General features: G+C 46.6%; 1 protein-coding gene across 8 annotated transcripts in view; it reads right to left on the bottom strand.

Moving 5' to 3' along the window:
- Positions 1-17,136, bottom strand: part of LOC137435598 (MAP/microtubule affinity-regulating kinase 3) — a 174,721-nt gene that overhangs the window by 95,201 nt on the left and 62,384 nt on the right. For 7 of the 8 annotated variants that reach the window (XM_078784145.1, XM_078784146.1, XM_078784149.1 and 4 more), the window contains exon 5: positions 846-911. The exons of the other annotated variant lie outside the window; for it this stretch is intronic. In XM_078784145.1, coding sequence (XP_078640271.1) covers positions 846-911 — 66 coding nt within the window. The remainder of the gene's footprint in view (positions 1-845; positions 912-17,136) is intronic. 8 annotated transcript variants of the gene reach the window in all.

The raw sequence follows: 17,136 nt of genomic DNA, 5'->3' as shown, positions 1-17,136 counted from the left end.
CTTTCTTGCTGCTATTGCTATTGAAAAATAAAAATCCATAATTGCAGGTTGTTCAATATATATTTATTTGAAGCTTAATTAATTGTTTAGCATTGCTTACATGTAAATACGTATTCAAAATTAGATCACGACAATATAATTCGCTTGTTATCATCTACCCAACTTTGGATCGAGTCACATAATCCATTTCCCCTGTTCAAGAAGATGACCTAGCTGTGTGCTTGATGCAGTGAAGTACCGGAAGAAACTTCTACTCCACTCATTGACTAACAACAACTTAGTGTGCAACATATTTATTCACTCTTTAATGGAAGATTATGCACAAGGTTTCATTTGTCCTTAGATTTTGCATATTATTAATGGCATTCTCATTATTAATGGATGAGAATGAAAAATACACATTTCTGATTCAAGTGTCTTTGGTTTCTTAAAAAGGAAGATGTTTACCACTCAAAATATGAATCAATCATACATTTAAACATCAAATATGCTAATAATGGTCACATGACTCCATTCCCAACAAAGTGTGCTAAACCTACTTCTGTCAACCAAAGATTAATAAGTAATAAATGAAACATCAGTAGACATCATCAGAATACCTTTAACAAATGCATTCCAAGAAAAACGAATCTTGCTTTCTCCCCATCCTCCCCCCAAAATAAGACCCACATTGGAGTAGAAACAAGAATGAAGTCACAACCAACTAGTATTGCTATCAATTAAGCAAAAGCTCAGGTGTTGAAGTTATACTAGTTAGTGGAGCTTTCGTTTTCAATTATGGATCTTCAAAAACTACGATAGTTTTTTTTTTTTTGAGAATAATAACTTTGTATGAACAGCGTTACCTCCACTGGCATATTCCATGATGAGGTACAACTTCTTTTCTGTCTTTATTACTTCATAAAGCTTCACTGTAGGAAAAGAACAAAATTTGCACATTTCAGATGTTTAATACAACAAAGAGTTCTTGATCATATCGCAGTGTTTTATATTGAAGATGTCAACCTCATCAAGTAGAGCATCTTTGTTAGTCTTCGCCAAGCATCCAGCAACCGTGGCAAGCAGCATGTTCACAGGAGATAGGGAATAACACAAACCAAGCTTAGGTCGAGCCCTCTGGTCTGAGCAATGATAAACACCCTTGCTAGAAATTGAGTCATCTCGTAGCACTAACTCCTTCCCAGATGTAGTCATAGACTTAGATGCATGCATGAATTCCATTCACTACAGCATTTTAAAAGTTTCAGAACAGCAGCAAGATAAACACGAGGTGGTTTCATAAATGCACATTACAAACCGTGCACCTTTGAAAACTACTACTGATCACATTGCTAGGGCACAAGAGCACAGACAATCAAAAGCAACTCCACTGCATGGCAAATGAAGGAAGTGAAACAAGACTCGACCACTGATCTCTATACTAACTGTATAGGATGTTCTGCGGGCGGTTCTGAAGCCAACGGAAGTGTACTGGTGGCCATATTGTTTCCCCCAAAAGATTGGCCTTCACTGATCTCCACAACAGATCAATGGGCAACTATCAGGGATGCCTCTTCGTGGTGGTTGTACACGCCCAATGCAATTTGAGGGCCAAATCTTCCCCATTCTTCCCAGCTGCCCGGATTCGTCGGGGCAGTGCGGTCATGGTCAGAGTGCCGATCGGTCCCCATGGACATGCCCTTTCCCTCTTGTCTCTTTCTCTCTCTAACTCTGTTATGACCCCAAATTTGTGAAGGCAGGGGTTGACCATCCTAGATGTGGGGGATCTCTGGGTCGCTCCTGGGAAATCAATCAGTTGACTTTGTGCTTGTTCAAGAGAACTGTCCGGGGCGATACAACAACATCATCAACAACAACTGATCAGTGGCTTTTTCGGAAAACATTAAACCAGTGCATTGTTAACGACAATTTCATCGATATTTCAGTTTATTTAATCAATTAGATTTTGTTGAAGATCGGAATCCAGATCCGGAAAAGTTTTTTTATTTATTTTTCAAGTGATTCTTCACCATTGAGAGATAGGGTCAAAATTATTTATATAGCACGATATTTCAAAAAGTTGTGGATGACTCATGACAAAACTTTTTGTGGATGAGTTGGATAGGTGAGAATAACAAGCAGATTAAATTTTGGTTAAAGTCTGAATCCAGATCTGGCCTAATAGTGCATGCAAAACGTAAACTGTTGAGCCTGGCGGAGGTATGCACTCTACGAAGTGCCGTTCTAGTTAAAATATGTGTCCATCCCAGTTCCATTTCAGCGTCTTTGCTTGTGAACATATTTTAGACAAGGATCAAGGCTCATGGAGGAGATGAACTACAAAGAGCAGCGGGTTCATAAGCGAACAACAAAATAACCTTAACACCCATAAGGTCCTTCTGAACTTGTATCATGCATCCCAACCGGAATTGTATCCCACTAATAGGCCGGATCCAGATTCGGATATTCACCAAAATTTAATCAATCTGGCCATGTCACACACAACCTGCCCACCAAGTTTCGTCTGAATCCGTCCTCAATTTTTTGTAAATATCATGCAACATATCATTTTTGGCCGTTTCGCAATTGTGAAGAATCACTTTAAAATAACATATATATATATATATATATATATATATATATATATATATACACACACACACACAGTGATTCACATACAACATGCATTTTAAGGCCATTTCCCCTGCTAGAGTGGGGGGTTAGGCTTGCTGTCCCCATGACAATCTTCTCCATTTTGCCCTATTTTCTGCATCTCTCCTTGTTAACCCCCTTGCCCGCATTTCTTCTTCCACCATCTTTAGCCAAGTCTTTCTCGGTCTTCCCCGTCCTCGAGTTCCTTCCACATTCATTTCCATCACTCTTCTCAATTAGTCACTTTCATCCTTCCTCAACACATGACCAAACCATCTCAACCTGTTCCTCTTCACAGCATCAATCACAGGCTCTATTCCCATCATCTTTCGCAATTCATCATTTGTCTTCCTCTCTCTCAACGATACTCTGCACATCCACCCTTTCCATTTCCAACCATTTGCATTTCCACCCTTTCCAGCCTTCGTTGCTGCTCTACATTCATTACCCATGTCTCGCTCCCATAAATCATAACACTTCTCACACATGCAGCATACACCTTTCCCTTCAGCTTCAATGACACTCCCCTCCTCATCAGCACGCCACTCAGTTCCCGAAACTTCTTCCATGCACATCTCACTGTAGCAACCGTTGCCGAGTCTGATCCACCTTCTCCATTCAGCATGTCTCCGAGGTAGTAAAATGTTTTCACACCTTCCAGCTTCACGCCGTCTCCAAGATCCAACTCAACATTTCCTCCATCTGCAGCTCCCTCTGTGCACACCTTACATTTGAATGTAGCTGCCACACTGGTTAATGACCCTCTCAGATCACTGCATTTTTGATGAACCCATTCAGTGCACATTGTACATTGAATGGAGTTCACTCAGACACCCTTCCTGCAGACAGCACATGGCCACTTCCCAGTTCTTTCCACCTCACCACATGCTTTACCACTCGCCATCACCTTCATCTTTCCGATATTCACCTTCAGACCTTTTGTCTCCATACATTCCTTCCACTTGTTCATCTTTTCCTTCAGTCCATCCATACTTTCCGCAATCAGCACCAGATCATCTGCATACAACAACTCCCACGGTAAACCCTCCTTTACGTTCTGAGCCAGCACCTCCATCACAGCTACAAATAGTAGTGGACTTAGTACCGACCCTTGATGCACTCCCACCTTCACCTCAAGCTCACCACTGTTCCCGTCCTTCGTACTTACAGCTGTGCACGCTCGTATGTGAATATACGAGCTCGTACTAATGTACTAGTATGTCGTATGTGAATCACCCTGTATACATATATACAGACTTGGCATTTAATATGGAATATTTTTTTTGTGGGGATGAACTTACTTTTCAAGATGACTTAGAACCAAAAGTTCATTGGAATTATGTTGAAATTATTCGAGATTTGGTTAATGTGACCTTTAAAAGAAACAAAAACCACATTTGACATTTCGAAACAAATAAATTGATCCTTGAAAGTGATGTAAACTGATATCGAACTCAATTCATGGACAGTACTGTGTTAAACCCTCTGTACGTTTTCCAGAAGTTTCTCTTTATTTTGCACATTAGCCAAAAATTTTTTTAACAAAAACAAAGGTTAAATTACGACTGGGATTACGGACAGTAAAATTATAGTTCAGTACTTCGTGTAACCCCCACGAGCATTCAGGAGAGCACGTACACGTCGAGGCATGCTGTTCACGAGATTTGCCAAGGTTTGGACAGGAATCGCTTGCCATGCAGACAATAGCCTGCTGCAATTCACGCACAGAGGTAGGCTACTGGTCCAAGTTGTAGATTTGACGCGTTAATTCTGCCCAAAGGTTCTCTTTTGGATTCATATCCGGGGACATGGCAGGCCACTCCATATGCTCTACACCACGGTCAGCAAGAAAGTGTTGGATCATGCGAGCACGATGAGGCCGTGCATTGTCATCTTGGAAGACAAAGTTTCCTCGAAAGGCTGCACGAGCAAATGGAAGCAATGTTTCTTCCAGAATGGCCCTGTACTTCAACTGGTTCAGGTTTCCATTCAGAACAACCAGGTCAGTTTTGCCCCCTGCATGAAAAGCAGCCCAAACGGTCACCCCACCACCTCCACCTTGGACTCTTGGCACTATACAATCTTTGTTGTAGGCTTCATGCACTTGTCTGCACACTCGGACGTGGCCATCTTGACGATAGACCAGAAATCTAGGCTCGTCACTGAAGATCACATGATTCCAGTGTCCTGGCTGCCATTGACGGTGCTCTCTGGCCCACTGCAATCGGCGATGGCAGTGTTGTCTGGTCAGGTGTGGCTTTCTCAGGGGACGCCTGGCACGATAGCCTGTTTGAACCAGTCGTTGGTTGACTCGCCTTCTGGATACAGGCACATTTGTCAGTTGCTGCCACTCAGCCCTAAGCCGATTAGCTGACTTGGTACGGCCATTGCGGACTAACCGGTGGAGCTGGCGATCATCCCTCCTTGTGGTTCTGCGGGGACGTCCTGGCCTCAGTATTGGAGTAGGGACACCCCTCTGAGCATTTCGTTTCGGGATCTTTGACACCTGACCTTGAGTGATGCCATACTGCCGAGCAATAGCACGCTCTTTCATGCTGTAATTTCGTAAAGCCACCACTCCATGACAAACAGCATTGTTGAGTTGACGGACCATCTCCAGAGGAAGCGGCAATAACTTTTGGAGACGTGCAGCAGTTGTTTTCCACTAATACAGAACGCAACAACCCTTGTATACCCGACTGTGAAACCAATCGTCAAATGCACCTGTCCGTACATTTTGTCACGCCACCTGTGATATAATCCTGTTGTTGACTTCTTGCTGCGACAGACAATCAGTGACATGGTTCTTTTAACAAATAAATCACAAAAGTGTAAAAGAAACTCACCAGATTGATATACCGAGTTCAGAAAGTAAACCCGTCAAGAAAAAAAAAAATATTCCATATTAAATGCCAAGTCTGTGTGTGTGTGTGTGTGTGTGTGTGTGTGTGTGTGTGTGTGTGTGTGTGTGTGTGTGTGTGTGTGTGTGTGTGTGTGTGTGTGTGTGTGTGTGTGTGTGTGTGTGTGTGTGTGTGTGTGTGTGTGTGTGTGTGTGTGTGTGTGTGTGTGTGTGTGTGTGTGTGTGTGTGTGTGTGTGTGTATGTATGTATATATATATATATATATATTGTTGCGGAAATGAGGATTGTGTCTTTTTATTGTGTTGTATTGTATAGTAAATTGTTGTAAATATCACCCTCTGTAAAATGTAATGATTCCTTGTAAATACCAGTGTTGTGTAAAGGTCAAAGGGCGTCCCATAATTAGTCCATAAAGCATACACGTCAGCCAATCATAGATTTCCCCCTGTTCGATAGTTATATCTTTATTATGTGTATTAGGGTAAGGCCTTGTCTTCCATTAAGATGACACTCCATTGCACTGCATTAAAATAGAGTAGATTCCCTTCATTCTTCATTCCCATTCCCAAAACCTCCATTTCCCCTTTCATCATTGCCAAGCCTCGATTGCAAATTACATCCCCTCCAAAACCACCATTGAACATGTGCTCGGGTCGGGGAAGACGGGCGTGCCCGCCCGTCGTCATCAAGGGCGGAGCCAGAGGGTCGCGCGACCAACCAGTGCCGAGGTGAGCACACCGATGGGCGTGTCCTGAAGGCCGGCGGCTTGATCGCTGGAGGCGTTATAAAGGCGCGCGCGCAAGAAGCAAGGTGGCGTTGAGTGGTCGGTGGAGAGAAGTGCGCCAAGGAGTGATGAGAAGGAGGCCAAGTGAGAAGTGAAAAGAAAGGGTTGCGAGAAGTGCGAAACCAGAAGTGCGCCAGAGACGGCAGAGGAGTCCAAGTCCAGAAGTGCAAAGAAAGAGTTCTGCAGAGAGCCGCTTCAACCAGCCGCGTGAAGCCCTGACGGGGCAGCGAGTGACCCTGCCGGTGTGCGGTGTAAAGGCTAAAGCCGAATACAAGGAGCTGCCGGCTCTTCGCTTCCCGCCCGGAGTGGACCTGCTCGTTGTGCCCTGTGATTCCACCTGCTCATCCCTCCAAACGACTCCTGCCTTTCCATCCTCTTGTGTACGTGAGTTTGTTTTGTTTGTTCTGTCCTGGGTATTTAATTAAGCTTGTATAAGGAATTTGCACTGTGTCTCTAATATCTTCTGTATATTATTTTATTATCTTTCCTTCTCCTTGGTTTTTTTGAGCCTGTAAATAGCAAATAAATTATATTCGTATTTCCACCCTTTTTGTCTGCTTCTTCTTCACATCCGTGTCGCCTTAGTCTTTTCCCTATTGAATATCTGTGGCGCGATCCGGCCAACGTCCGGGAATCGGGTTCGTCGGGGTAACTGTACGACCGCGGGGCCATCCGCTCGGCAAACACAACATCTTATCCGCGGGCCGTTACAATTGGTGTCTGGGAGTGAGATACGAGGACCGAACCAAATTTTTAAAACATCTAGAAAAAATTTGGTCAAAATTTGGAGCGGCCGAAATTTGGTTTGTTTTAAAGAAAAACCCGAATTTTGAAATCGCGCCATGGCTGGTCAAGGCGATTGGATGCAGGTGGGTGAACTAGGAGAGGGGTTAGGAGTAACCCAGGATCAAATGGAGGGAAGCAAGGAGGAGGTGGTTGAGGAGGTTTCAGGCGCGCAAAATGGCGCTCTCGCGCACGTGGTTGAAGGGTCCCAAAATAGCGGCGCCGCGGAGGGCGAGCCCGCGGTGGCGGCTGGGGATGCTGGGCAAACCGGGTTTGACCTCAGATTATCCTTGACCCAACTGAATGCAAAAATGGATAGGATGGGGGGCGAAATGGGGGCAATGAGGGACGAAGCGAGGGGTACCGGTGAGGGGTTAAACAAGAAATTTGAGAGGCTAGGAAGCAAAATGGAGCGAATCGGCAAAATTGCGGACAGAATGGGTGACCGCATGCAAAAATGTGGGGAGACAATGGATCGCATGGTCGGCGAAAAGGTCCCAAGGGTGCACGAGGAGGTAACGCGGGTCGAGAAGCGCTGGTTGAGCGAAGCGGAGAAAAGCGCGGGTACAATGATGGGGGTAGAAATCGCGACACAGGGTTTGGAAAAGCCAGCGACCGATGAGGTAGAGGGAATTTTATTAAAGCCAACGGTCGTCGAGGTGAGTAAAGAAAAAGTGGTAGTGGGCATTGAAATTGAAGAGACCGGGGACTTAGAAAACCACTCGTGGCGGGAGGAAAAGATGGAATATGTACAAAGTCCCTGCTCAAATCATGATGATGTACTTGCTAATCCAAATGGAAGTTTGCAGGTGCGCGTGGAGAAAAGGATCCCCCAGGTGAGTCATGCTGTATATTGTGCGGGTAGATTTTGTAGAAGGATGTTTGACGACAAGAGAATTGTCGCGCGATTGGGGTCAAGGAAGCACCCGGGCGTTGGTGAAGGGTCGCGTGTGAAAAAAAAGTGCACGTCAAGGGGTGAGCGTGTTACGAAGCGCGAGTGTGATACCGAGTGCGAGCGAGAATGCACGTCGGGGTGTACGGAGTGTGACACAGGGAGTGAGAGCAATACGAAGTGTGCGTCAAGGGCTGAGCGTGTTACGAAGCACGAGTGTGATACCGAGTGCGAGCGAGAAAGCACGTCGGGGTGTACGGAGTGTGACACAGGGAGTGAGAGCGATACGGAGTGTACGTGCGAGGGTGAGTGTGACACGGAGAGTAAGGTGGTGGTGGAACGTGTGCGAGGAAGCACACCTGAGTTGGTCATGGCGCGAGTGCGAGGGAGCACATCGGAGCGCGGTAGTGGGTGGATGCAAGAGTGCACGCCCATGGTGAGTGGTACGGAGTACGTACTGAGGGAGAGTGCGCAAGACGGTGCGCGAGGTGTGTTAAAAGAGTGTGCGAACGGTGAGTGTGCGCGAGAGGTGTGGTGTGTAACAGGGAGGGCGTTGGTGAAATGGACGGACGGCGTTGGAACGCCAGGTTTTGTGAGTGTGAAACGGGTCGCGTATGCAAGTGAAGCATCGACATTGAACGGGTTAGCGTTTACGGCGACGGATAGCCGATACGAGCACTCGGGGCGCGGTGTGCTTTGTTGGATGCAAGGCCCGGCGCGGATCGATGCTGCGTCGCTTCTGTTCGAAGCGTCGTTGCCGATTCGGGCTTGGCCCCGCCCTGCATGGTCGAGTCCGGGCCTTGTCGGGCGAGGCGACCGGTCCGGTTCAAGGGCGAGTGGGAGGAAGCGGAACGGTGCCCCCTCATGGGGACGGGGTTCCGACCGGGCGAGCCTCAGCCATCGGGCCCGGGACCGCAAGGTACCGAGCCGCGATGATGCGTGGAACCTCGGCCCGAGCATGCCTCCTCCCCAGTCGTGAATGCCGGACGGATCCAACTACAGGCAACCAAACCACCCGAATTCATTGCTCAGCTTTGCGAAGCCGAGTTTAATGATGTGACGACGCACCGAGGCTCAGATAAAGCGGACTGTGATGATGATGATGAGGATAGTGTTTTGGCCCCGAAATTAGAAAAAACAAAATTTGATGATTGGCAAAGGATTGGCAGAGTGATGATTGGCAGATGATTGGTAGTGATTGGCAAATTTTTGATTGGCTGAAATTTGATGTGCCAAATTGGTAGTGAAAGATGCCCGATGTGGTGGGATGGCAACTCTGCCATCTCTCACAACGGGGGCAAAGGAGCACTAGTTATGGGGTTTATGGCAGTGAAAACTAGCCCGGGAGGGTTTGGATAATGTGTAGGGACCTAGAAGATGACCTTAGGTAACGGTCAGATTAGGTAGTGACAATGATACCGGTAGTGGGGACGCAGGTAGATTAGAGTGGATGATAATGACGTGGTATGTGCTTAGTTTAAAGGGAAGACGGGGAGCACTAAGTTAGCAGGGCACCAGGTAGATTAGATGATGCCGTGTGTGTGAGGAACAGGTGTGATTGCACAGGTGTGCAACTGAACAGGTGTATGGAGCAGTGTTTGAGTGAGTGATGGTGATGTGAGTTGTGCTGACCAAATGGTCCAGGAAGGAAGGAGGGTGCAGGTGGCACCAGGTGTGATTGCACAGGTGTGCAACGACAGGTGTATGGAGAATGGAGTGTGGAATACATGGTATGGAGTATATGGAGTATTGGAATGGATGGTCGTGGAGTGAGTATGGTGGAAACTATGGAGTGGAGTGGATGGTGCGAAGGTGTGAATGGGGGAAGAGTGGACCCCCATCACGAATACCCGGGGAGGGTAGTGTAAGTGTTAGGTAGAGGGTACAGGTAAATTGTGGTTGGATATTGGCATCTGTGGTGCGGGTGAAAGAATGGTATTTGGATGGGTGCATTAGTGTTGTGGAAATGGCTGGGCGTGTAGCCTGTTAGTGTGTGTAGTTGGTTTGGGCACTCCACCACTGTGAGGATGTCGGCCAGGTGAGGCCGCAGGTGGGCTCTGGGAGCCGGTAGAGTTGTTGTGGATGGGGCCCGAGGATCCGGAGGACGGACCCGGGTAGCCCAGTGCCAGAGGGCACCGAGGGGTGACAGAGCCAGGAGGGGCCTTCCCCAATTACATAGGTTAGGGTAAGGAGCAGGTAAGCTCGGAGGCAACTACAGTGGTGGAGGTGTGCAGGTGGGTAGACCTGCTGGGAGAGCTACACGCCCCAGTCCTGAAATTGTGCAAGGGCACAGGGAGATGAATCGGGGGAGTGAGACCCCAAATTGAGAAGCACCACAGTTTGGTCAATGGGAATTGGTTTTTAGAACCCATAGTGTAAGTTGGCCAATGGATTGGCAGGGAAAGACCCCGGGTAGTGTAAGGTGTGTTAATGTCATTTAGAACGTAGTTAGGATGAAAGTCTCCTCGCACCATCTACATCCACTCACCTGAGGTGACGTAACTCCACACCATGCCATGTTTTATTATTTTTGATGCAAATGTTTGGATTGTGAGACGCATCATGACGTGGGTGTGACATTGTGCTTGTTGTTCCATCTCTCCCTCCTTATGAGGATTGATGATGAATTGGGTGATGGCAAATTTTGGTTAGAGGGATTGTGGAGACGAATTTGGAATAGGGGAAATATGGGGAAGACGTGACAGTAGCGACGAATTTGTAAATGTGTAGATTTTGTACATATGGGGTAAGGGCAAGGGTAGAGTAGGTGACAGGGGGGGTGACGTACGGTAGGGACGAGCTTTTCTCACTTCGCTCTCCGTACGCACTTCGCCTTGCATTGCCTTGTTTGATGTGTACCCTTGTGACCTTACCCCTCGCTCATCTGTCTGTCCCCCCTTTTGTCTCCCACATGAGGACCTGTGCGCCACTGGGCGCCGAGGGGAGCGTGCGTGAGTCCGCCATTGTGCGCCCGGAACTCCCAGAACCAGCTGTCTGCATCGATGCACCACATTATGGACCACATGTCTGTGGCTGAGCACCACTGATGGACCCCATGGGTTGGGGCATGGCCCCTCTGCTGGAACCGGCCATGAGGGCCCGAAATCTTGCTGGCGGACCTTGGCCACAGGGCACCGATGCCCCACAGGTGAACCACACTAGTCGGCCCCTGTGGGCCATAAATAAAAAGAAATGGACACGTTAGGTGCATTTTATTGCAAATAGGCCGCCAGCAAAGGAGATGACAACACCTGGAAAATAATAATAGCCAGCAGAGGGAGCCGAAGAGCAAGAGACCACCTGCAGGGTTAGGGGTTGTTGTTTTTATTTTCATGAACTATGATGACTGGGCACCGATTGGTGCTTGAGGGTGTATTGGTGCGTTTTTGGGTGCTTTCATGGTGCATTGATGCAGAGCAGACTGTCTCCCCCCAGAAAGAACAATCACAGGTCCTGGGTTACGTTTTGTAAATAAAGTAAAGCCATTGTAAATAATGCTCCCCACCGTCAGTGTATAGTTTGAAGACCATTCCACAATTCGGTTAGCTGTGGGCGTGAGTCTGTTAGGTAGGGTGCAATGGAGCAGCGGGACATATTTATTTATGTTTTAAAACTGTCGCACTCAGGGTCAGGTTAAAAGTAGAGGGAACTACACCTACGTGTCACACTAAGTTAAAGTTATAGGCCCGGGACGTGCCTAAGAGGAGGAGGGTGCAGTGTTGCGGAAATGAGGATTGTGTTTTTTTATTGTGTTGTATTGTATAGTAAATTGTTGTAAATATCACCCTCTGTAAAATGTAATGATTCCTTGTAAATACCAGTGTTGTGTAAAGGTCAAAGGGCGTCCCATAAATTAGTCCATAAAGCATACACGTCAGCCAATCATAGATTTCCCCCTGTTCGATAGTTATATCTTTATTATGTGTATTAGGGTAAGGCCTTGTCTTCCATTAAGATGACACTCCATTGCAGTGCATTAAAATAGAGTAGATTCCCTTCATTCTTCATTCCCATTCCCAAAACCTCCATTTCCCCTTTCATCATTGCCAAGCCTCGATTGCAAATTACATCCCCTCCAAAACCACCATTGAACATGTGCTCGGGTCGGGGAAGACGGGCGTACCCGCCCGTCGTCATCAAGGGCGGAGCCAGAGGGTCGCGCGACCAACCAGGGCCGAGGTGAGCACACCGATGGGCGTGTCCTGAAGGCCGGCGGCTTGATCGCCGGAGGCGTTATAAAGGCGCGCGCGCAAGAAGCAAGGTGGCGTTGAGTGGTCGGTGGAGAGAAGTGCGCCAAGGAGTGATGAGGAGGCGGCCAAGTGAGAAGTGAAAAGAAAGGGTTGCGAGAAGTGCGAAACCAGAAGTGCGCCAGAGACGGCAGAGGAGTCCAAATCCAGAAGTGCAAAGAAAGAGTTCTGCAGAGAGCCGCTTCAACCAGCCGCGTGAAGCCCTGACGGGGCAGCGAGTGACCCTGCCGGTGTGCGGTGTAAAGGCTAAAGCCGAATACAAGGAGCTGCCGGCTCCTCGCTTCCCGCCCGGAGTGGACCTGCTCGTTGTGCCCTGTGATTCCACCTGCTCATCCCTCCAAACGACTCCTGCCTTTCCATCCTCTTGTGTACGTGAGTTTGTTTTGTTTGTTCTGTCCTGGGTATTTAATTAAGCTTGTATAAGGAATTTGCACTGTGTCTCTAATATCTTCTGTATATTATTTTATTATCTTTCCTTCTCCTTGGTTTTTTTGAGCCTGTAAATAGCAAATAAATTATATGCGTATTTCCACCCTTTTTGTCTGCTTCTTCTTCACATCCGTGTCGCCTTAGTCTTTTCCCTATTGAATATCTGTGGCGCGATCCGGCCAACGTTCGGGAATCGGGTTAGTCGGGGTAACTGTACGACCGCGGGGCCATCCGCTCGGCAAACACAACATCTTATCCGCGGGCCGTAACAATATATATATATATATATATATTATCCGTATCTGGATTCGTATCTTCACCAAAATGGAATTGATAAAATAAACTAAAATATCAATGAAATTGTTGGGAGAAATGCACTGGGTTAATGTTTTCCGAGAAAGCTACTGATCTGTTGTGCAGATCAGTGGAGAAAGCCAATCTTTTGGGGGAAACAATATGGCCGCAAGTACACTTCCGGTGGCTTCAGAACTGCAGGTCAGTGGACTGGACACAGCCACCTTCTCAACTTGCCACCTTGTTGTCTGTCATACGTTTAGATATCTTAAATAACTCATTGCTACCTGTACAATGTATATGCATACGAGGTTTCCAAATTGAAAGTGTAATAAACAGTTTTGTTTAATTTACATTTCTCCTCCCCTCCCAACTTAAATTCTCACATACAGATACTGCCTCCGATACTTTCACCTGGGAAAAGGAAAATTATTCAATCACATTTTATTAAAAATTACATCACACATGGGGGACCAAATAACACAACAAAGCCAAATTTGTAAAATCACATTTCCATCGACATTTCCATTCCATCGACTCAGTTATTATAATTTAATAAGAAAAAACTGCAATTCGGTATTATGATACGATGACTGGCATGCGGCACACAACACACAAGAAACACAAAGCAAACACACAACACACAACATACACACAACAAGCACACAACAAGCACACAACCACAACGCAACCACAACGCAAACACAAAGCAAATGTAGACAGGCCGGTTTAGTGTTGTAAAATTATTTTTCTTTTCTTCTTTGTAAAACATTCGAATAAAAGGAGGAAATAGCTCTCCAGATATGACGCAACAGAATACCGCTCCTCGGACAGGAAGTGCTTTACCCGGTGTGTACCCCGGTTTAGAATAGATACACTGTATCCCTGCGTGTAGTAAGAGGCGACTAAAAGGGTTGGTGAAAATGATGATGGTGAAAATGATGATTGGAAAGCTCTTGGTGAACGTCATCTCGGGATATGCTCCGCAGGTTGGTCGGAGCGATGAAGAGAAGGACAAATTCTGGTGTGCGATAGAGAAGCTGATGGAAAACGTGAAAGATGAGGAAGTTGTTGTGGTAGGGGGAGACCTAAATGGACATGTGGGAAGGAGTATGGATGGTTTTGAGGGAGTTCATGTGGGTTACGGATATGATGTGAGAAATGAAGAAGGTGAAAGGATTTTGGAGTTTGCTGATGGAGCTGATTTGTTGATTTGTTGATTTGTAATACTCAGTTCCAGAAAGAGGACAATAAGCTTGTTACATAAACATCAGGTGGGTCGACGACAACCGTTGACTACCTGCTGGTGCGTAGGCAAGATAGGGGGCACCTCCGGGACACAAAGGTGATCCCGGGGGAGGAGGCTGTTTCACAGCACCACTTGGTTGTCTGCGACCTAAGGGTGAAAGGTGCGAGGAGAGCTCGGCGGGTGAAGTACCAACCGAGAATGAAGGTGTGGAGGTTGAAAGAGGTGACAGTGAGAGAGGCATTAAAAGAGAGGTTGAGTATGGCAGAGGATGATGTGGTTGAGCTTGAAAGTGGTTGGATATCAATGAAAGATAGTCTGTTGGGAGCCGTTGGTAAGGTATGTGGATGGACAAAAGGACCACCGAGGCACTCGGAAACATGGTGATGGGATGATGAAGTTGGAAAGAACATTGACGAGAAGAGGAAAAAGTTCAAGGAGTGGCAGAAGGCGAAGGGTATGGGGACAGAAAAGGCAGAGCATGAAAGTTATAAGGCAGCCAAGAAGGCTGCAAAGAAAGATGTAGCAAAGGCGCAGGAGGCATGTAGGAAAATGTTCGGAGAACGCTTGGATTTGGAAGAGTGTCAGAGCGGTATTCAGGATTGCAAAGCAGATAGCGAAAGAGAGGGGTGATGTGATGGGGGTGAGTTGCTTGAAGGATGAAGTGGGACAAATCGTTGTGGACCCAGATGGAATTAAAGGAAGATGGAAGAGATATATGGAAATACTGTTGAATGCAGAGAATAAATGGGATGGTAACATAGAGAGTAACCCAGTTTTAGGACCGGAAGAGAAGATAACCGAGAAGGAAGTTGAGGAAGCGATAAAAGCAATGAAGAGTAGAAAAGCGGGAGGGCCAACGGGAGTTGTGGGAGATATGTTGAATGCAGCGGGAAATTGGGGTGTGAAGAGAATAACAGAGATCTGCAATCTGGTGGTGAAAGAAGGCCGCATTCCAGTGGTTTGGGAACTGAGTACCCTCGTCCCTCGATACAAGGGGAAAGGTGACCCTCTGGACTGTGGCTCGTATCGAGCGATAAAGTTATTGGAGCATGGAATGAAGGTATTGGAAAGGGTGTTGGAGAGGAGGATAAGGAAGAAAGTGAAGATTGACGAAATGCAGTTTGGATTTATGCCAGGAAGAGGAACGACAGATGTGCTTTTTATTGTAAGGCAGTTGCAGGAGAAGTACATGGAGAAGAGGAAGAAGTTGTTTCTTGGGTTTGTTGATCTGGAGAAAGCATTTGATAGGGTTCCACGTGATGTAGTGACATGGGCATTGAGGAAGTTAGGAGTGGAGGAATGGTTTATCAGAGTAGTGATGGCAATGTACAAAAGAGCGCGCACAGCTGTAAGGACGAAGGACGGGAACAGTGGTGAGTTTGAGGTGAAGGTGGGAGTGCATCAGGGGTCGGTACTAAGTCCACTACTATTTGTAGCTGTGATGGAGGGGCTGGCTCGGAACGTAAAGGAGGGTTTACCGTGGGAGTTGTTGTATGCAGATGATCTGGTGTTGATTGCAGAAAGTATGGATGGACTGACGGAGAAGATGAACAAGTGGAAGGAATGTATGGAGACAAAAGGTCTGAAGGTGAATATCGGAAAAACGAAGGTGATGGCAAGTGGTAAAGCATGTGGTGAGGTGGAAAGAACTGGGAAGTGGCCGTGTGCTGTGTGCAGGAATGGTATCGGAGTGAATTCCATTCAATGTACAATGTGCGCTGAGTGGGTTCATCAAAAATGTAGTGGTTTGAGAGGGTCATTAACCAGTGTGGCAGCTACATTCAAGTGTAAGGTGTGCACAGACGGAGGAAATGTTGAGTTGGATCTTGGAGACGGCGTGAAGCTGGAAGGTGTGAAAACATTTTGTTACCTAGGAGACATGCTGAATGGAAAAGGTGGATCAGACTCGGCAACGGTTGCTGGAGTGAGATGTGCATGGAAGAAGTTTCGGGAACTGAGTGGCGTGCTGACGAGGAGGGGAGTGTCGTTGAAGCTGAAGGGAAAGGTGTATGCTGCATGTGTGAGAAGTGTTATGATTTATGGGAGCGAGACATGGGTAATGAACATAGAGCAGCAACGAAGGCTGGAATGGGTGGAAATGCGAATGGTTCGGTGAATGTGTGGAGTATCGTTGAGAGAGAGGAAGACAAATGATGAATTGCAAAAGATGATGGGAATAGAGCCTGTGATGGATGCTGTGAAGAGAAACAGTTTGAGATGGTTTGGTCATGTGTTGAGGAAGGATGAAAGTGACTGGTTGAGAAGAGTGATGGAAATGAATGTAGAAGGAAGTAGAGGACGGGGAAGACCGAGAAAGACTTGGCTAAAGATGGTCGAAGAAGAAATGCGGGCAAGGGGGGTAACAAGGGGAGATGCAGAAAATAGGGCAAAATGGAGAAGATTGTCATGGGGACCGCAAGGCTAACCCCCACTCTTGCAGGGAAAATGCCTTAAAATGCCTGTTGTTGTTGTTGTTGGACAGGAAGTGCTTGACCGGGTGGCAGTTGGACGGTTGATTGTGAGGCGATTCAAAGAAAGGGGATTAATTCGTTGTTTTCCAAACTGTTCATGGTTGATATCCACACTACAGAGATACTACGGTCACCCTATGTAGTCTTACCTTTCTGTCCATCCTGTGTGAATAACATGCTGGTCGTGGAAGGCCACATCATATATCCTTGATGTATACTGGTTAGCCATCATTTACCTGTTTGATTTACCTTTTGCCATTGGCAGAACTCCTAATCAATAAAGCGTTCATCTGGCTGATGAATGTTGTACCTAATTGTCTATGCGAGTCTCGAATGACTTCACAAACATAAAGCAAACATAAAGCAAACATAAAGCAAACATAAAGCAAACACAAAGCAAACACAAAGCAAGCACAAAGCAGACACACAAAACACACATACAGCCTTTATGCTTGTGTATTTACTTCCAGATCCACTTATTGGATCATAAATACA

The sequence above is a fragment of the Myxine glutinosa genome, chromosome 9 (assembly GCF_964187855.1).
Source record: "Myxine glutinosa chromosome 9, kmMyxGlut1.1, whole genome shotgun sequence".
NCBI lineage: Eukaryota > Metazoa > Chordata > Myxini > Myxiniformes > Myxinidae > Myxine > Myxine glutinosa.
This window is presented reverse-complemented; position numbering and strand designations above follow the sequence as displayed.